Raw genomic sequence first — 16,878 nt, 5'->3', positions numbered from 1 at the left:
TGGGGAATGCACAGAACATTATAAGTAGCAATGAATATAAACAGCTGGTGGAATCTATGCTTGAAGGGATTAGAGCTGAGATACTAGTAAAAGGTAATGAGACAATATTTTTTCTTTTACAAATTTATAAATATTTTAAAATATTCTAGATTTTTGACTCAATGTAAAAAATTCTTACTATAAAATATTCGATTACTCAATTTAAGATTCATTATATATGACAAGCTATGTATACTTTAAAGCTAATTAATTAAATATTAAAATCTTCTAAGTCAAACTTGAAACAAAAATGCAATACATGTGAAATAATTCTAAAAGATTATCTTAGAGCTAGAAAGGATTCAAACCTTTTTTCTCTGAGAAAACACTGGATACCTTTTTTTAAACTGATTTTTCTTTTTTCAATATTTAAGACTGCAGATGGCCTAATTTAAGCATCAATTACAATGGTATTGTGATATGTTTAGATATTGGCTTAATGAAACAATATGAACATTAATATTTTTTGTTTTATTTTAAGTTATTCTCAGTAGCATACAAAATTGTTTATAATACATTACTTTTCATGTTCTTGCTTTATTCTAGCAAAATAAATTCATATAGAGATATTCATCAGACTTGAACTCCTTGAACTGCATTTAACATAAATTTTTCCAGCACAGCTTGGGCTTAAATAAGAATGAACTTCATGAAATAATTGTATAATATCAATAGGAGTTTAAAACAATTAAAAATTTAGCAATACACGCATGTCACATTAACTCTTTGAGGCAGTGGCTTCATTTGAGGCCACCATTTTTTTTTTTTTTTTTTTTTTAATTTCCAGCGACTTTTTGCATCCAGTGTCAGGGAGCTGAAAAAAATTGGTGGCCTCAAATGAAGTCACACCTTAAAAAGTAAAGAGCAAATTCTTCTTGCGGAGCTTCTAGTAGGTTCATATAAACAACTTACTTAATGATTTAATACTTCAAGTTTTTTACTTTTTTTTAAACAATTATAGTAAAATCAGTATCAGTAATATCAGTGAAGAGTATACAATTTTAAATGCAGTGTTAATGTAACATCACAATTAAAAATTTATAGCAGGAAAATTCGCATTTTTATAGTAGAGTACAGTGAAATCCCATTACAACAAACAAAAAGTTTGGTCCTGTTTTAAAACCCATTAAGATAATGCATTAAAGAATCTCGTTTCAACAAAGCGATTTTTTTCAAAAATGTGTTACAACAAAATGTTTTTCTCAACGTCAGTTCGAATATGTTTTTTTAAAGCTGTTTTTGGAACCTAAAAAGCAATTTCCACAAGTCGTAACGTGACAACTCCGTTTGTATTTTCAAAACAAAGCCATTTAAGGTGGAAATCCATTAATGCTGAAATGCAAGTTGATGTGTGACAATAAATACTGGTACCTAGACAAGCGCAGTCGATTTCTAAGCACTAAACAAAAAGCACCTTGCGAATTCACAAGGGGGTCAGCAAGTTTTCAACTTTTCTTGTGGTGTAAGTGACGTTCATAAATTAGAATCTTTTTAATGTGCTCTGGGACCAAATTTATCGAACAAAATAACTTTTCATGAAGATGACCAATGAATAAGTTTCTTGCACAATACTTTTCTCTTCGTTTTTCAGAATAAATAATGTGTTTACTTATATTTTAGATCATTGGTAATGGTAAATGTTGCAGATTCAGTTACATTAGAGTGTATGTTTGCAAAATTTAACAGTTTCCCATAAGTCCCGTGGAGTTTGTTGTAACCAGATTTCACTGTATTAACATAAACAAGTGTTCTATAATAATAAAAATTAAGAAATATAAAAATTTTTGATATTTTTTCAAGTGAGAATGCACGAAAAACCGTTCTAAATAAATTGACTAAAAATATATTTAAAAACATTAAAGGTTCAGTACACTGTTTTCTATTTAAAAATATAAAATGAATAAAAGGCTCAAGAGCGAATTGTCAAAAACTCAAAATATCATGAGTAAAGCTCAAAACTCGCGGTCGCCAGTCGCCAAATGCGACCAATTTTCAAATTTTGGCGACCATTATTTTCACTTCAGTCGCCAATGTGGCTACCATTCGCCAATGCAACCTTCCCTGACCTATAGTCTTGACATATGACCTTTCCCCAAATTCTTTTGTCCACTAAAAGTTCGGCTATCGGATCGCCGGGGGTGAAGGAGGGAAGGGGTCGGGAGTATTGTCCAATTGTGGCTAATTGTGCTATGTGTTCATATTCCGAATAGAAAACAAAAATCGCAATCACGACGGCAAATTTTGATTGCTATTGAACATGCTATTTTGAAAACTCGGCTTTCTTTACACGCGATCGTAAATATACACAAATTTCATACACCAATTTAGTAAATTATGCTTTTTTGATCTTAAATTCATTTTTCAACTTTATTTCTCCTTAACAAATGGCTATTTCTTCGTTTTGCGGTATTTTTAAACTACGCGTTTTCAAAATGGCGTCGCGTTGTCATTGTTCATTTTTACCAGTTAAGACGAAAATGTCCTTTCAAAATAAAAAGAATTTTAATCTTGTACATTTGATTTACATATGAATAAACAAAAATGGCGCCTTTGAGTCAAAATGCACCGAGACAAGGTAAAAACGATATCGCTAAAAAAATTTTTTTTTGCAAGATTTTTGATTTTTTGTTTTAATCTTATTGTTTGTTTTTCCTTTTTTTTTCTTTTTAAAATATAAAACCTACTGGAGGAGAGGACATATCCGTTTATTTACTTTATTTATCCTTAAAAAAGTTGTTATTTTTAAGTTTCGCGGTATATTTTCAAAATGGCGTCCTGCATTTTCAAAACGGCGCTGCGTTGTAGATTGTCCATTTTCACCAGTTAGAAGAGGAAAATGTGTGCTCCAAAATAAATAAAGATAAGTACAATCGTATTTATAAAACACATAAATAATATTAACAAAAATGGCACCCTTGCGTCTAGAGAAGGTGGAAAGAATACGGCTGAAACCCTTTTTTTCTTCTGCTGAATCTTTTATTTCATTTTTTGTTTTTTACTTTCTTCTATATCTAATATATAGAAGAAAATATTGGATTCGTGCAAATTTTCGAATTTTGACTGATTCGAACGTTTTGAGGTGTGCTGAGTCCATTTCGACTATTTTTGGAAAATGTCTGTCTGTCTGTGTGTGTGTGTCACGTCTGTGTGTGACCAGTTTTTTGTGGCCGCTCTACAGCAAAAACTACCGCATGAAATCGAACGAAATTTGGTACACATATGTGCCCCTATGTGAACTTGTGCCCATTGGTTTTCGGCGCGAATTCCTCCAAGGGGGTGAAGCAATGGGACGTTTTTTGAGTTACGCGTGATTGCTATTCCTCAGGAAGTAACTGGCGGAATCAAACAAAATTTGGTCCATATGTTGCCAGTAACAGGAACAGGTGCTGATTCAATTTTGGTGTCAATAACTCAAACAGGGGTTGAGCTATAGAACGTATTTTGTCGTCAATTGTGACTGCTGTATCTCAAGAAATAATGGACGGAATGAAAGAAAAATTTATCGGCAAGTAACCCTTAGTGGGTATAAAAGCTGATTTTATTTTGGTGTCAACAGCTAAAAAGGGGGTAGCGCAATCGCCCGTTCTTTTTTTCCATTGTGAGTGCCCTATCTCAAGAAGTAATGCTACGTTCTGGTTGAAATTTGGAATATATGTGAATCCATATGTAAACAGGCTTCGGTTCAATTTTGACGCCAATCGCTCCAAGAGGTGTTGATTTTTTTTTTGTTTTTTTTTGCGAATAAAAATAGTTTTATTAATGCAACAATAAGAAAGATAAATCGTAATAGATTGTCGTCTGTGTATTTCTCGTGATTTTAATTGTATGGAAATGATCGGAAATATTATCTCGATGATTTAAAATTTTTAACTGTTGCCATCTTATGTTTGTTAACAAATAAAATATTTGTAATTAATTCAAGCAAGGCTTTTAAAATACCTTTCAATTTTCGCTCTTTGCTTTGCTTTTGCAATAATTCAGACATTGGGATGGTCGTCAAGTTTTTGCATGTGTAATTTTGTTTTTGTTTCGAATATTGCTTCCTCGTCAAGCATGGGGAGGGATCAGAAAAAAAAGAAAAATATAGAAGAAAGTTTCGTGATGGCCACAACATGCTAGTTTTCGTTTTGTTTTATATTGTTTACCTTTCTTTTATTTATTCATTTTTTGACACTCAGGCTTCGACTTTTATAAAATTCTGCATGCATTTGTAAAAACAAAAAAATATTTTGTAGAATCGCAAATGGTTTAGGTTTTACATTCTGTTCAAGTTTTTGGTATTTTGTTGTTTTCTTTATCAAGGAACTAACTCGTGTTTTGGTTGAAAACTGTGATGTTTCTAGAAGTTTTGAAAGCTGAAAAAAATTATTAATAATAATAATAATATTTTTTATTTATTTATTTTTTTATCGTGATATGTTTTGCTTAAAGATGAATTAATGCAGATTATAGTTTGCAAAAGATGTGTTAAATAATATCTGGGCAGGGGTGCCCGTTCCCCCCAAGTTCGATCCCCCCCCCCTCCAAAATTTTTCCTCAACCCTCTTTTCCTTTTTTATTTTTAGCTCGCTTTTTATTTTATTTATTCTTTTATTATTTTTAATTTACTTATTTATTTTTAATTATTATTTTATAAGAAACGTTCTTTGCTACGCCAATGACATATACACACATACTAAATAAATAAACGTAATAAAATAAATTAAATAATTTAAACTAAAATAAAGTTTGGCTATCATTTTTTGAGATTTGGCTACCATTTTGTGAACATCTGGTAGCCATTGGCTACCAATTCAAAATTTGAGTATTGAGGTATAATCATGAGCATAAAACGGATATTAACAGTGCTTCCACAGCTCTCTTACAGGTTGTTTCAGATTTTTGATCAGGAAATAATATCTTTTTGTACCAGTCAATGAAAAAATGAAATAAGCTTCTGGCAATATTAACTTTGGATCTTTTTTTTATTTTTTTAATATACATTATAAATAGCTTTTAAAATAGCTATAAAAATTATGTTTCTGTTGGTTAGAGCTAAGAGCAGTTTAGAATTTTTAGTCTAATACAAAATGTGACTGCAGCATTTTAAAAAGAATGACCATTAAAATATAATACTGAACATAACTTGGATAAAAAACAGATTTGAGATCTTTTAAAAGTCAAATTAGTTTAAATAAGCATATCTTTTTTGCAAGAAATATTTCATAACCAATTTAAAGAGCAAATTTGAAGTCTATAACTATACACATACACACCTTTTTCAAAAACTTAGAGTCAAATGACTAAAAATCATATATTAGACAGTGAGAAGCAAAGGGATGTAAGTGCCAAAATTTTGGAGATAAACCAAAATTAAAAATTTGAATACATATATATATTGTAATTTCAAATATACACTTCAAAATTGTATTAATGTTAATAAAAAAAAATAATATCTAATTTTTATAATTTTGAAGCAAAGAGATCAGTTTAACATTACATTTCTCAGTTCTATAGAATGATAAAATAATAAATATTTTTAAAATAAGCATAAAATAAATTTCTCTACAACAGGTCTCGGTAACCTGAGTCACAGGTTATCCAGTTAACCACTTCATAACTTCAAGTGACCTATTTGAGGTCCAAAAATAAAGTAAAGCATATAAAAACAAATAACAATCTAAATCGGAAACAAAGGTTTGAAGAATAAATAAGCTAAAAAATGATATTTAAAATATTTTTTACATCGCTTATTTAGTTTATAACATTAACCAAGAAAGATTGGTAAGCCTGCTACACAACGCAGAGAAAAATGTTTTATTAACAAAATTATAAAAAGAGCCAAAATCATACCATGTTTACTTCTTCTTTTAATAGCAATATCATAAGCTGAGGCAAAAGCTTCATTTTGAATTGTTATATCAGCACCTGCATTTAACAATTCTTGAACACATCCGGCATGATTGTTGTAAACTGCATAGATTAGAGGAGTATTGCCATTCTAATTTAAAAAGAAATATTATCATGAAAATGCTCACCTTCTTTTAAAAATCAAAAATAAACAATAGTTTATACCTGATCTCTATAATTAAGCCTTGCTCCATGACTTATAAGCTCTCTTATTATAGCAGAATGACCAGAAATGCTAGCTAGAATAAGAGCATTTTCACCACCAATACCAACTGCACATACAGATGCTCCACGATATAATAATTTCCGAACAGTTTCTAGTTGACCGTATGATGAAGCCCACATAAGAGGGGTGAATCCATTAGCATCTTTTTCATCTGGGTTGAAATTGTCACCTTAATCAAAGAACAAAACACTTGATTGGTGAATATAAAATGGTAAACGGTTATAAATGGAAGTAGGTAACTTAATGTTAATCAGGAACAAACAAAAGGATGCATCTAGGCCAGGATCTATAAATTTTGCCCTCCCCCCACCCCTTCACACTATTTTTAACTGATTTATTTACATTTTCAAGTTTTCGACTATGTTTGTTTTAGTTATTATCATCCTTTATTTTTTCAAATTTTTTGACTCATTAAACTTCTGGGGAAGTTGGAATTTTTTCAATCCTGCTTTTATAAAATTCATTTTTGCAATTTGAACCACATTTTAGTTGGAATTTAGTTTTAGAGAAATCAAAACTTTTTTTTCCACCATTATTCCTTTTTTGGGGGTTTTGGAAGTTTTTCATATTCTAAGGAATTGGCATAGTTTAACTAATGCGCTTAGCCATCTTCTTCCTAGTTTCTATGGAAAGTTATAATTTTAAAGAATTAAAAAACAGAAAAGAACACATTTATAAAATGTAAGATTAGTGTAATAGTGAGTTACTCACATTCTTTTTGTTGTAATGAAGGAAAGATAGATGCACAAGACCTGAAAATGTAATTGTTCACAGTTTTGTCAATAAAAATTATATATTTTTTCCCCTCCGGCTGTTAAAAAAAAGTGTCTTCCCCAACAGTAAAGTTAAAGATGAAAGAACCCAGCAAGATACTATTTATTTACATTTAATTTATACACAGAGAAGGGAGGGGTTCTAAAAAATTACCCATCCCTGATGGGTGAATAAATGGGCCGGAGGGGGGCAAGATGTATATAAATTAGTAAAATAAAATAAATAATTGATGAGGAAAGTGTTATTTATTTTACAGACTTTTTTTTTTTTAACAATGACAACAACAAATAATCTTTTATCAAACTTCATGTGTTAAACTCCACCATTGAAAAAAAGTAGTCATTATCTAATTTTTGTAACTATCTGAATCTGTTGCACCAGAAATTTCTGAGTCACTTTTATCATTGTAATTTCTATAATACTGGCTTTTTAAAAACCAGCAATTGTAGTTGTGAAATGCATATTTTCTATTGTATATACTGCATCAGCGTATAAGCTACGGCCGTTACAATACAACTTTTTACATGTATAATTTACAGCATATCTCCCAGAAAATATGATAACTACATTCTTATTATAAATCTGGAAAATCAGTGCTATTTAAAAAACTAAATTTAAAAATACAATGAATAAAATTAATGTGAACACAGTCAGGAATGGGAACAAAATATATCTTTTAATACTCCGAAATTCAATTTATTTCTACACATATAGCAAAATATCATAGGAGATAGTGAGAAGCAAAGGGAGGCAAGTGGCAAAATTAAAAATTTGGAGATAACCAGTACAAATGATAGGTGAACCCCTCCTCCGTTTTTGGGCAAGATAGTATTAGCAGCCCTGGCAGGTGCTGCTGTACAGCATGATTTATAAGGTAAACAATAAAATTCTTGCCGTTTTTAATGATAGAAAAAAAGATGGCTTGCAGAAAGTACAGCCAATTGTTAGTCCTTGAAGTAATCTGCATGGTCATCAAGGGTCTTCTACCAACATGTCTCTAGCCGTGCAATCCTTTTGTGGTAAAATTCGGGTGTCTTGGATGCAAAGAAGTCTGTGAGTGCTTTGTGCAGGTCAACTTCTGTCATGAAGGATTTTTCCCAAAAATAAATGCACAGGGATTGAACGATGAGGTAATTTGTAGGCGCAAGGTGAGCTGAAAACAAAGGATGACATTAAGTGTCCCAACCAAGTCGCCAAATTGTATCCATGGTCACCTGTGGTTGTGCGTTATCATGCCGGAAGAGTACTCTTTTGCGATTCATTAGTGATGGCTTTTTCGTTTGCAATGCTTGTTGTACACGTTACAATTGATGCGAGTACATGGTCCTGGTGATGGTTTGGGATGCTGGAAACAGCTCATAGTGAACAACTTGGCGACTAGTCCACCAGAAACAAAACATGATTTTGTGCGGTAGCATAGGTGGCCATGTGGTGTAAGGGACAGTGACCTGTGATGAGACCAATGTTTGGAACCCTTGAGAATGTCGTACAGGACCTGCTTTACATCACTAGAAATCACTGGATCGAGTGAGTGTGCACTACAGTGCTGAGAAAGCAAAGACATACAGGTTGCCACTCGTTGGTTCTTGTGAATTTCTAATGGCTTGTGCCGAAACCACTTACTCAGCCTGTATGGCTCAACTAGGCGGTGCAGATGAAGTATAATTGTTTTATCAGAATCTTGGAACTGCATTGCAAGTTCACCACATGTTAGGCTACTGTCCTCGATGATGACCAACTCCAGGGCTTCATTATCCAAGGTTGGTGGTCGTCCGCTATGAGGTTCATGACACAGAGACAAAACTCCAGATCTGAATTATTGGAACCATTGCCTTGCTGTATGTCCACTCACAGCACTGTCCCAAGTGCTTGACATATTCGACGAGTTGATGCAGCTGCTGAAAAACCCATTTGAAAATCATAAAGCAAACACCAAAAGAGCTACTTTGACACTTCCATTTTGCTATCCTACTGTACAGGTCCCGCTAGAGCTAATCTGTCCCGACAGGTGTTAAAAACACTATACACTAATTTACAAACCTGACAGCTTCCTAAGCCAAGTGACACACCAATTTATCACACCTATTATCACTTCATTCAATGGTAAAGTAAAAACGGCAAGAACTTTATTGGTTACCTTATAGAACAAAAATTCAATGAAAGCCTACCTAGGACGTAATCTTTATAAGCATTTTACTCAAAACTTGAAAATGTCCACTTGCATCCCTTTGCTTCTCACTGCTTCATATTATCTAGGACATCAATCTGAATATGTTGACAGTGTTAACAGACAGATTCAACATTTACCATTTAATGAGAATTGATCAATGAGCAAAATTTTAAAATTAGAAATGCTTTTGATGCAGCAGTATACATTAATAGCTACCTAATTCCTGAAGGAAAAGTTCTCCTTGAGCAGCTAAATGGTGAAAACTTCGTTCTGTATTGAAGAAAAGAAAACAACAATTAAGTATTAAGCATAAAAAATGAAAATGAGAATTATTAACCAGTTCACGACCATGATCACCTGTATGTAATCACTTGTTTCTCCCTTTAGGAGCTGCGTTATCGCGGGAATTCCGTGCCATGCGTAATGACGCCAGTGTGATCTCAGCTTGGAACGAGATATTTGAAATTTTAAATGAAACTAGAGGGCGGTTGAAGTCCATACATTTTTAATCTGTGGACTTGGACCAGAAAACAACTGCATGTGTTACATCCTCTGAAGCTGGATTAGTCAAAGCTCAGATTTATAAAATTTGCTCAGGTTTATTTATAGCTAAGTGAAATGAAAAGGATGAATATTTATTGGTTAAGAGTGGGTGTAAAAATTTCAATTTCAAGTTTGCTGGATCGTATTTCGTATGGTTAGGATCAGTTTTATTTCAATCAGGATGGATGAAAGAATGGTCTTTTTAATGGAGGGTTAGATGTCAAAACTGATGAATGAATCATATATGAAAATAAAGATATTTATTTTGAGTATTGGAAGCAGTGATTCTGAGGATGTGAGTTATAGTGCAGGCACTTTAAGTGCAAGTTAATGGCAAGTGGACATCAAAGTTTCAAAAGTATACCAAGAATACTTAATTTTATGTGCTATTTCTCACTTTTGTCTGATTTTTTTTTCTTTTTTTTTTATTTTCGACTGATTTATCTGCAGTATAACATCGTTAGTTTGGACTTCTGTGGTTCGGAATCATCTGCAATTTTGACATTTGACCTTCCAGAAAAAAGAAAAAAAAAACTATTTCCTTTGCCTCTCAATAGATGCCTCCACAAGTGATGGCCATGATCGGAGATTTATTTGGGAATAATTTGAAAAGTAACAGAGAATATGATTGGTTTGTTAGAACCAATCGTATTTGTTGTTACATTTTTGTTTCCAAAATACAAAAGAGCGGTTGATAGCAGCTCGAAATTTTGCTCCATTCTCCATTTTGTTTTCATCCGTCTTCGACTGAATTGATGTTATAATTTACAATGAGTCAGAAGGGAGCTTTAAATTCTCCTGTTTTAGGGAAAGAGAAAAGGACAAAGAATTATTGCACTTGATCAATTGCAAAAAAGGTCGAAATTCTAAAAAAATTGACCAAGGAACGGCTGTTAAAAATTTATGCCAAGACTATGAAATCGGAAGGTCAACTGTGTATGACATCATAAAGCAGAGAAAGAAATTCTTGCATTTTTTCTGACAGCGATTCTCCACTCGAAATGATGAGAAGGAAAACAATGAAAGGTGCAAAGAATTCGGACCTGGATAAAGTAATTATTAATTAGTTCAAGCAAAAGCTATAGGAAAACGTGCCTTTAACTAGACCCATCATTACGGCTCAGGCGAAGAGGTATCCCATGGAAATGGGGCTGACAACTCCGTGTAAGTACACAACTGGAAGGTTGGATAAGTTCAAGAAACGTCACGGTATCAGGCAAATACGGATCTATGGGGAAAAAATAAGTGCCGACTATGGAGCAGCAGAGCTCTTCGTGGATGATCTAATGCAAATCATTCAAGAAAAAAATCTCATTTGAGAATATCTATAACGCCGACAAAACTGCACTTTTCAGGCAATATGTGCCGAGAAAAATGTTTGCGACACATCAAGAAAAGAATGCGACCAGCGTTAAAGAGGATTAAAAGAAAGGGTCACGGTTTTGGCTTGCTCTAATGCAGCTGGAGCTCACAAGTTGAAACTAATGGTAATCGGAAAGAGTGCTCGACCTCGTGCTTTTAAAGGAATTAAAACATTTCCAGTTATCTACAAAAAATGATAAGCGAGCCTGGATAATGAAGAATCTTTTCTCCGACTGGTACGCGAACCACTTCCTGCTGCAAGAATTGTTAGCTTATGCACAGCAGCGAAATATAGACTTTTAAGAATCGGACTTCATTGAAGTGCTTGAATGCGATAACGATGCACTGACAATCAACAAATTAAGTGAGGCGGAAATTTTAAAGAATGCATTAAATCCAGAAACCCACAGCACTGATGATGAGAGTGACTGTGAACAAATTGAAGAGGCAATTTCGACAGAAGATTTAATTAAAACGATTGATATCGCCATAAAAGGTCTTGAAAAAAGATAGTTAATAAATGAACACGAAATAATAACTGTATATAAAATTCGCAAGAAATTGGTTTCCCATAAACCTAAAATGAAGCAATTATCTTTAGTTGATATGATGAAGAAAATTTGTCATTTTTTGTCTGAATCTGTATTGTATTTACAGAAAAACATGTGCATTTTCATTTTTTTTCCCCGTAAATATAATTTGAAGAATATTAAAATAGCGGTCCGAAATTTTTATTTTTTTCCAATAAAGTAAGCATTTCTCATTCATTTGTAAGGTTTATACTTTGTATTGTTATGAGTAATGTTTATCTTTTTTTTATTGTTTTCCGGAGATAACAAAAGAGGGGCACTACCATTCAAAATCTAAATTTCTTTGAAATATACGTTTTAAATTAGTTATCTATGTTTAAGATTCTTACTACAAATTGCTATTATTATTAGGTTAGAATACTACTTAATCACATTTATTGTCGTATTAGCAATCGACAGTTCATAATTTCTATAATTCAGAAATTTCCATAATTCGAAATGGCCGTAGTCCCGGTGATTCCGAATTGAAGATGTTATACTGTAATTGTCTTTTTAATTTTAAATGCTTGTATGCAAACTTATAACTTTTTAAAACCCATGTACATAGTCTTTTGTTTTACTGGGAAAAAAACATTTTCCTTCAAAATTCCCAGTTATTTTTTTTTAAATATGATGAAAAATTTACTGGAATGTATTCAGAGAATATTAATGATAGTGAATCAAAAATTTCATCACAGTAAATTGCAGTAATCGTTTTATATGAATTTTGAAATGAAATTACGCTTAACTATGAAAATTGCCTGGTCCCGTAAGCATGGATTCCTGCGGAGCGTGAGGGCTTGAGAAAGTTATCCTTTCTCTTTTCCTTGGTCCTGAACAGGTTAAAGAAACTTCGTAAAATTATTATATAAAAGGACAAATTGTAATTATCTTAATGAAAAAATGTTCCCATAAATATTGGAATTACACATAAAACTTTGGTCAAAGGTAAAAGATAAATTTTATGTATTATATGTTTAAAAATTCTACAACGTACAGTAAAAGCTCATCTATCCATCATTTAAGAAACCTGAGTTTCTAATGATAGTTTAAGTTTTTCACTCCTCAAAAAGATTAACAGTAAAATTCTCATACAATTCTCCTACTGCATTAAATACACAGCTATGGTTTTACCCTGCATGCACCTTTTTATTTCCAAAAAAGAAAAACCACTAATTAAATAAATAACCTAAGGAAGAAAGTTTTTTGAGACGAGAAAACCCTCGGCTTTAAAAGACAAGCTTTTGAGGCATTGGTGCTGTTTTATTCTGCCTTTTTGTAAATATTTGTTCTAGTTGACTAGTTACTTGCAAAGTATCACATGAATTTTCTTTAATTTGAAACAAAAGATTTTTATGTCTCACTCTTTCCTAACGGTTCATTTATTATGTTAATCGTTTGGGTTTGAACTTGCCTAAAGTGCATAAGTCAACATCACAAAATTTTGAAACAAGCCATTTCAAAACATGAGGCAAAAATTCAAAATATACACTTTGTAAAGGATAAAACTACAATGTAATATGTTAGATATAATAATTTAAATTATTTTAAACAATCAGCTTCATTTACATAATTTTATTTTTAATGTTTTTATCAGAGTTTCAGTTCGGCAATTCTTTTAGTTTTTGTATGTGCTGCATTCTTCTAAATTTAGCGTAACAGTTCTTTCCATGTTTTTAATGTCCAGTGTGTTGTTTTTACGTTATATGTTTTATATGTTGTTTATTTGCCATTTTCACTTTTAGTCAAAAGTAAAATTGTTTTATGTGAGAATATTGCTGAACTCTGCTGAATAATTTAACATAATATAACAATTTAAAATTGAAAAATGCATAATTTTTGTACATACTTGCATGTGTAAATGGTCCTTTCTTCTAATCTTGTGTTACACTTTTTTTTTTTCATGATTGCAATTTCCCCTAGTTGTTGTTTACATTTTGAAATAGTGTTAATTTCCTTTTAGTCTCAATCTATTCAAAATTTTAAAGTAACTTCGATTTTTTGCGCACTCAATTACACAAAAAATCTGAATATCTGGAATTTGATGCTTCCTACTCTTTCTGGTTAGTGAATCTTTTACAGAAATAGAAAAAATTTAAGTTTTTCATTGAAAACCCAGCAAGGTATGACAATGTTAAAATTAAAAGAGGATATATTTAAAGCATTTGACATTTGTAATATATTAAGTATTAAAAAATATTTTGGCATTTGTTTTCATGTGGTACAGTGAATGTTGATTTTTTTCATCTGACTTATATAAGAGGATTGTCTCTAAACATTTTCAAAACATTGAACAAAATTCAAAAGTTATTAAATCATCCATTTTGTCTCAGATGGTCCTATTTTTCTTTCTTAAAATCGTAATTAAATTGCAACACAAATAAAGTCAAGAAATTTAATGATGGAATCAACTTTCCTACCTGTTGGCACAGATAAGGTCTGAGTTTGGACGTTTCCTCTTTGTAAATTTGTTAAAACTGTACTTGGCTGGAAAATTTTCAATTAGTGTCAGTTTTGTTCTTGAATTGTTAAACAAGTTGATTAATAGAATCAGTCAAATAAATGAATCAGTTTTAACAAAGTTTAATCTTTTGAAAACCAATAATGACACCAGAAAAGATTACCAAAACATGTGCTTGATTGAATTGCTTTTAATTAACTAAAAACTGAATTAAACATTCATTGCAAAATTTTTAGGAATATCTCTTTTCTAGAGATATCTTCACTATAACTAATAGTTATGAGCCAATAGATCATTACCAGCTTCCCCTAACAGCAAAATGTGTGTAAAATGTTATTAAACTGACTAAAAGAAGGAAGGTAAAGCAATCCCTAGATATATCACACTTGTCAAGAGACAAAAAAAAAAAAAAAAATCAATATACCCAAATCCGCAAAATAACGAAGTTCATGAAAAATGCCTAAATTCAACATGTGGTTTTTTTTAAGCCACTCCTAATGGGCACTTTTTAATGTAGATAGCTTTTATTCCCTGATAGCAAAGCATTAAGCTTCATGTATTAGATACCTCTCTTGTACGGACACCCTCAAATATAGATACAAACACTATTTTTAGAGATAATTGCATTGATATATCCTTTATTAAGGACAAGTATAAAAAATTAAATATCAATAATAGAATAATCAAACATTGGAAGGTCTACCTTTAAAGCTAATTCAATGAGCAGTAACAAAAATTTATTAATCTAATAATTAGTTCAAAATTTTGTTTTCACTTTGTGTGCAACATTTTTTTAAGACTTGAGAACGAAATGGATTTTTCTTAGCAACAAAGTGCCAAATTTTTTTTGTCAAAAATAAATGGATATATAAACTTTTAAAAAGGAAAATGATTATTCTGCAAGTGCCCTAATAAAATAAAATTAATTAAATTCAAAAATCCTTGTCCTGCGGAAGTTTTTCTTTTATCGACAAAAATATTTATGTCTTTAGTCTCTACTCCAGAGGGGATTTTGAGGGTGCTTATTTGTAAAATTTTAAGGGGGGCTCAGATATTTTACCCATGGTTTAGCAGGATAGTTTCCCAAAGAAACCAATTTCAGTACAGATTAGAGTAACTAAAATCTGACATTTTTAATAACTTATTCATCAATTGCTGGAGAAGAATTTTTTTTACATTATTGCAAAGAAAAAAGTACTAAAAGCAAGGAAGTTCTAATTTCAAATGGACGCCCTTGGGGGATTTACTGTATTTCTACTCTTTTGTTGCAATAAGAATCTAAAGTTACAACATAAATAACAGCAAAAAGACCAGTTTTGTACAAAGTTTTTGTACAGTTTTAAAAAAAATGATGAAATTACTTTTCCTGTGTAACACAAGTGCAATATTTTCACTTCAATGGTCTCAAATTTAAAGCAAGGTTTAAATCATTTTTATTTTCGGGAGACAACAAAAAAGCATGGTATATCTGAATGAACGATATTACGAGGCATGATGTAGCGAAATTCATGAAAAGAATTTATAGGTGCCATGTACAACATATACATATGTTTACAGGCATGTAAAATCACCTGTAAACATAAAACAATGATGGTTTAAAATTAAAAAAAAGGTTATTGATACATTATAAGGAAAGAAGGAAAAAATTGATAAGTTCAAATTTGTTAAATTGAGATACATGTGATGTATGAATTGCTCATTTCATAAGAAAAATAAGTGGACAAAATAAAAATTTCTCAAGTTGCACTACATACAGGTTTTTTTTTTTTTTTTGTTTTTTTTTGTTTTTTAACGATATAAAATTTGAATACAACCAAACAAATTCAGAAATATGTCGGTGACTGAATTGGCAGATTTTTGAACATATACATATGAAATTTAATAGGCTTTTCAAGAATAAAAAAGAAAGAAAAATTGGAACTGATAAAGAGTCTGCAGTCTGTTTTGACAGCAGTAGGATGATATAATTATCTGAAGAATAGATTTATTTTGCATGTTCCAATTTTCAAACATAAATTCGAAACATAATAAGCATTAAAACTAAATACACAAAAAACAATTTCAAACCTTAGCACAAGTCAAGGGAAAAATTGATAGCAGTAATAGCTCACAAAAAAAAATATTTTCTTTTGAAATTAAAAAATTAAACAATTAAAAGAATGTGGTGAACATCAGTATGTACACAATATTGCCTTTTTTTCTTTTTTTTTAATTGCAAACACATTTTATTGCTGAATCAATCATGGAGACAAAAACACAAAATGACAGGGTTGGAGCAAAATTCTCAACTGGATTTTGCTTTAGCAAAGAAAAATATAAAGGAAAAGTTTCAAATTATAGATTAGAGAAATTTTGGTTAAATATTACTTAAAAGTCTGGAGCAGTGGTCATTTTCTCAAAGGGGTGGTTATAAGGGCAGATACAAGGGGAGGGTCCAGGGGGTCATGACCCCCCCCCCCTTCTTTAATTCGTTGACAGTATTATCTGTTCACATTGTGCCAAAAATTTGTGAATAAAATGTAAACAATTGCAGTAATCTTTTCAATTCATTAAAAAAAAGTTTTAAGTAAATATTTGTATACTACTTTTCCTTGCTTATGAAATTAATAAGTAACATTTTTGCCTACTAGGTGCCTATTATTTCCTGGCTGATATGCTTTTTATTGACACCCAAGCAGTTTCAGAAATTTTTGCATACAAAAAACCATACGTTCATTTACACAGGCTGGTGGAGGGGGGGGCTGTCATTCCTCAGCATGACTACCCCTAAAATGGTAGTCTGTATCTGCCCCTGGGGTGGCTAGGGTCCAGTCCAGATGGTCATTTGTGGGAGGGGAGAAAGAAT

At 31.5% G+C, this 16,878-nt stretch overlaps 1 protein-coding gene across 1 annotated transcript in view; it reads right to left on the bottom strand.

The window, feature by feature from the left end:
• Positions 1–498: 498 nt before the first annotated feature.
• The window catches only part of LOC129231429 (ankyrin repeat family A protein 2-like), a 31,725-nt gene continuing 15,345 nt past the window's right edge, over positions 499–16,878 (bottom strand). The window contains exons 4-8 of the mRNA XM_054865744.1: positions 13,993–14,059; positions 9,315–9,368; positions 6,094–6,323; positions 5,872–6,019; positions 499–668 (exon numbers count right to left, since the gene is read on the bottom strand). Coding sequence (XP_054721719.1) covers positions 613–668; positions 5,872–6,019; positions 6,094–6,323; positions 9,315–9,368; positions 13,993–14,059 — 555 coding nt within the window. The 3' untranslated portion in view covers positions 499–612. The remainder of the gene's footprint in view (positions 669–5,871; positions 6,020–6,093; positions 6,324–9,314; positions 9,369–13,992; positions 14,060–16,878) is intronic.

This window comes from Uloborus diversus, chromosome 10, assembly GCF_026930045.1.
Source record: "Uloborus diversus isolate 005 chromosome 10, Udiv.v.3.1, whole genome shotgun sequence".
NCBI classification, from domain to species: domain Eukaryota; kingdom Metazoa; phylum Arthropoda; class Arachnida; order Araneae; family Uloboridae; genus Uloborus; species Uloborus diversus.
The sequence above is the reverse complement of the archived record's forward strand: the minus strand, read 5'-3'. Positions and strand labels throughout refer to the sequence as shown.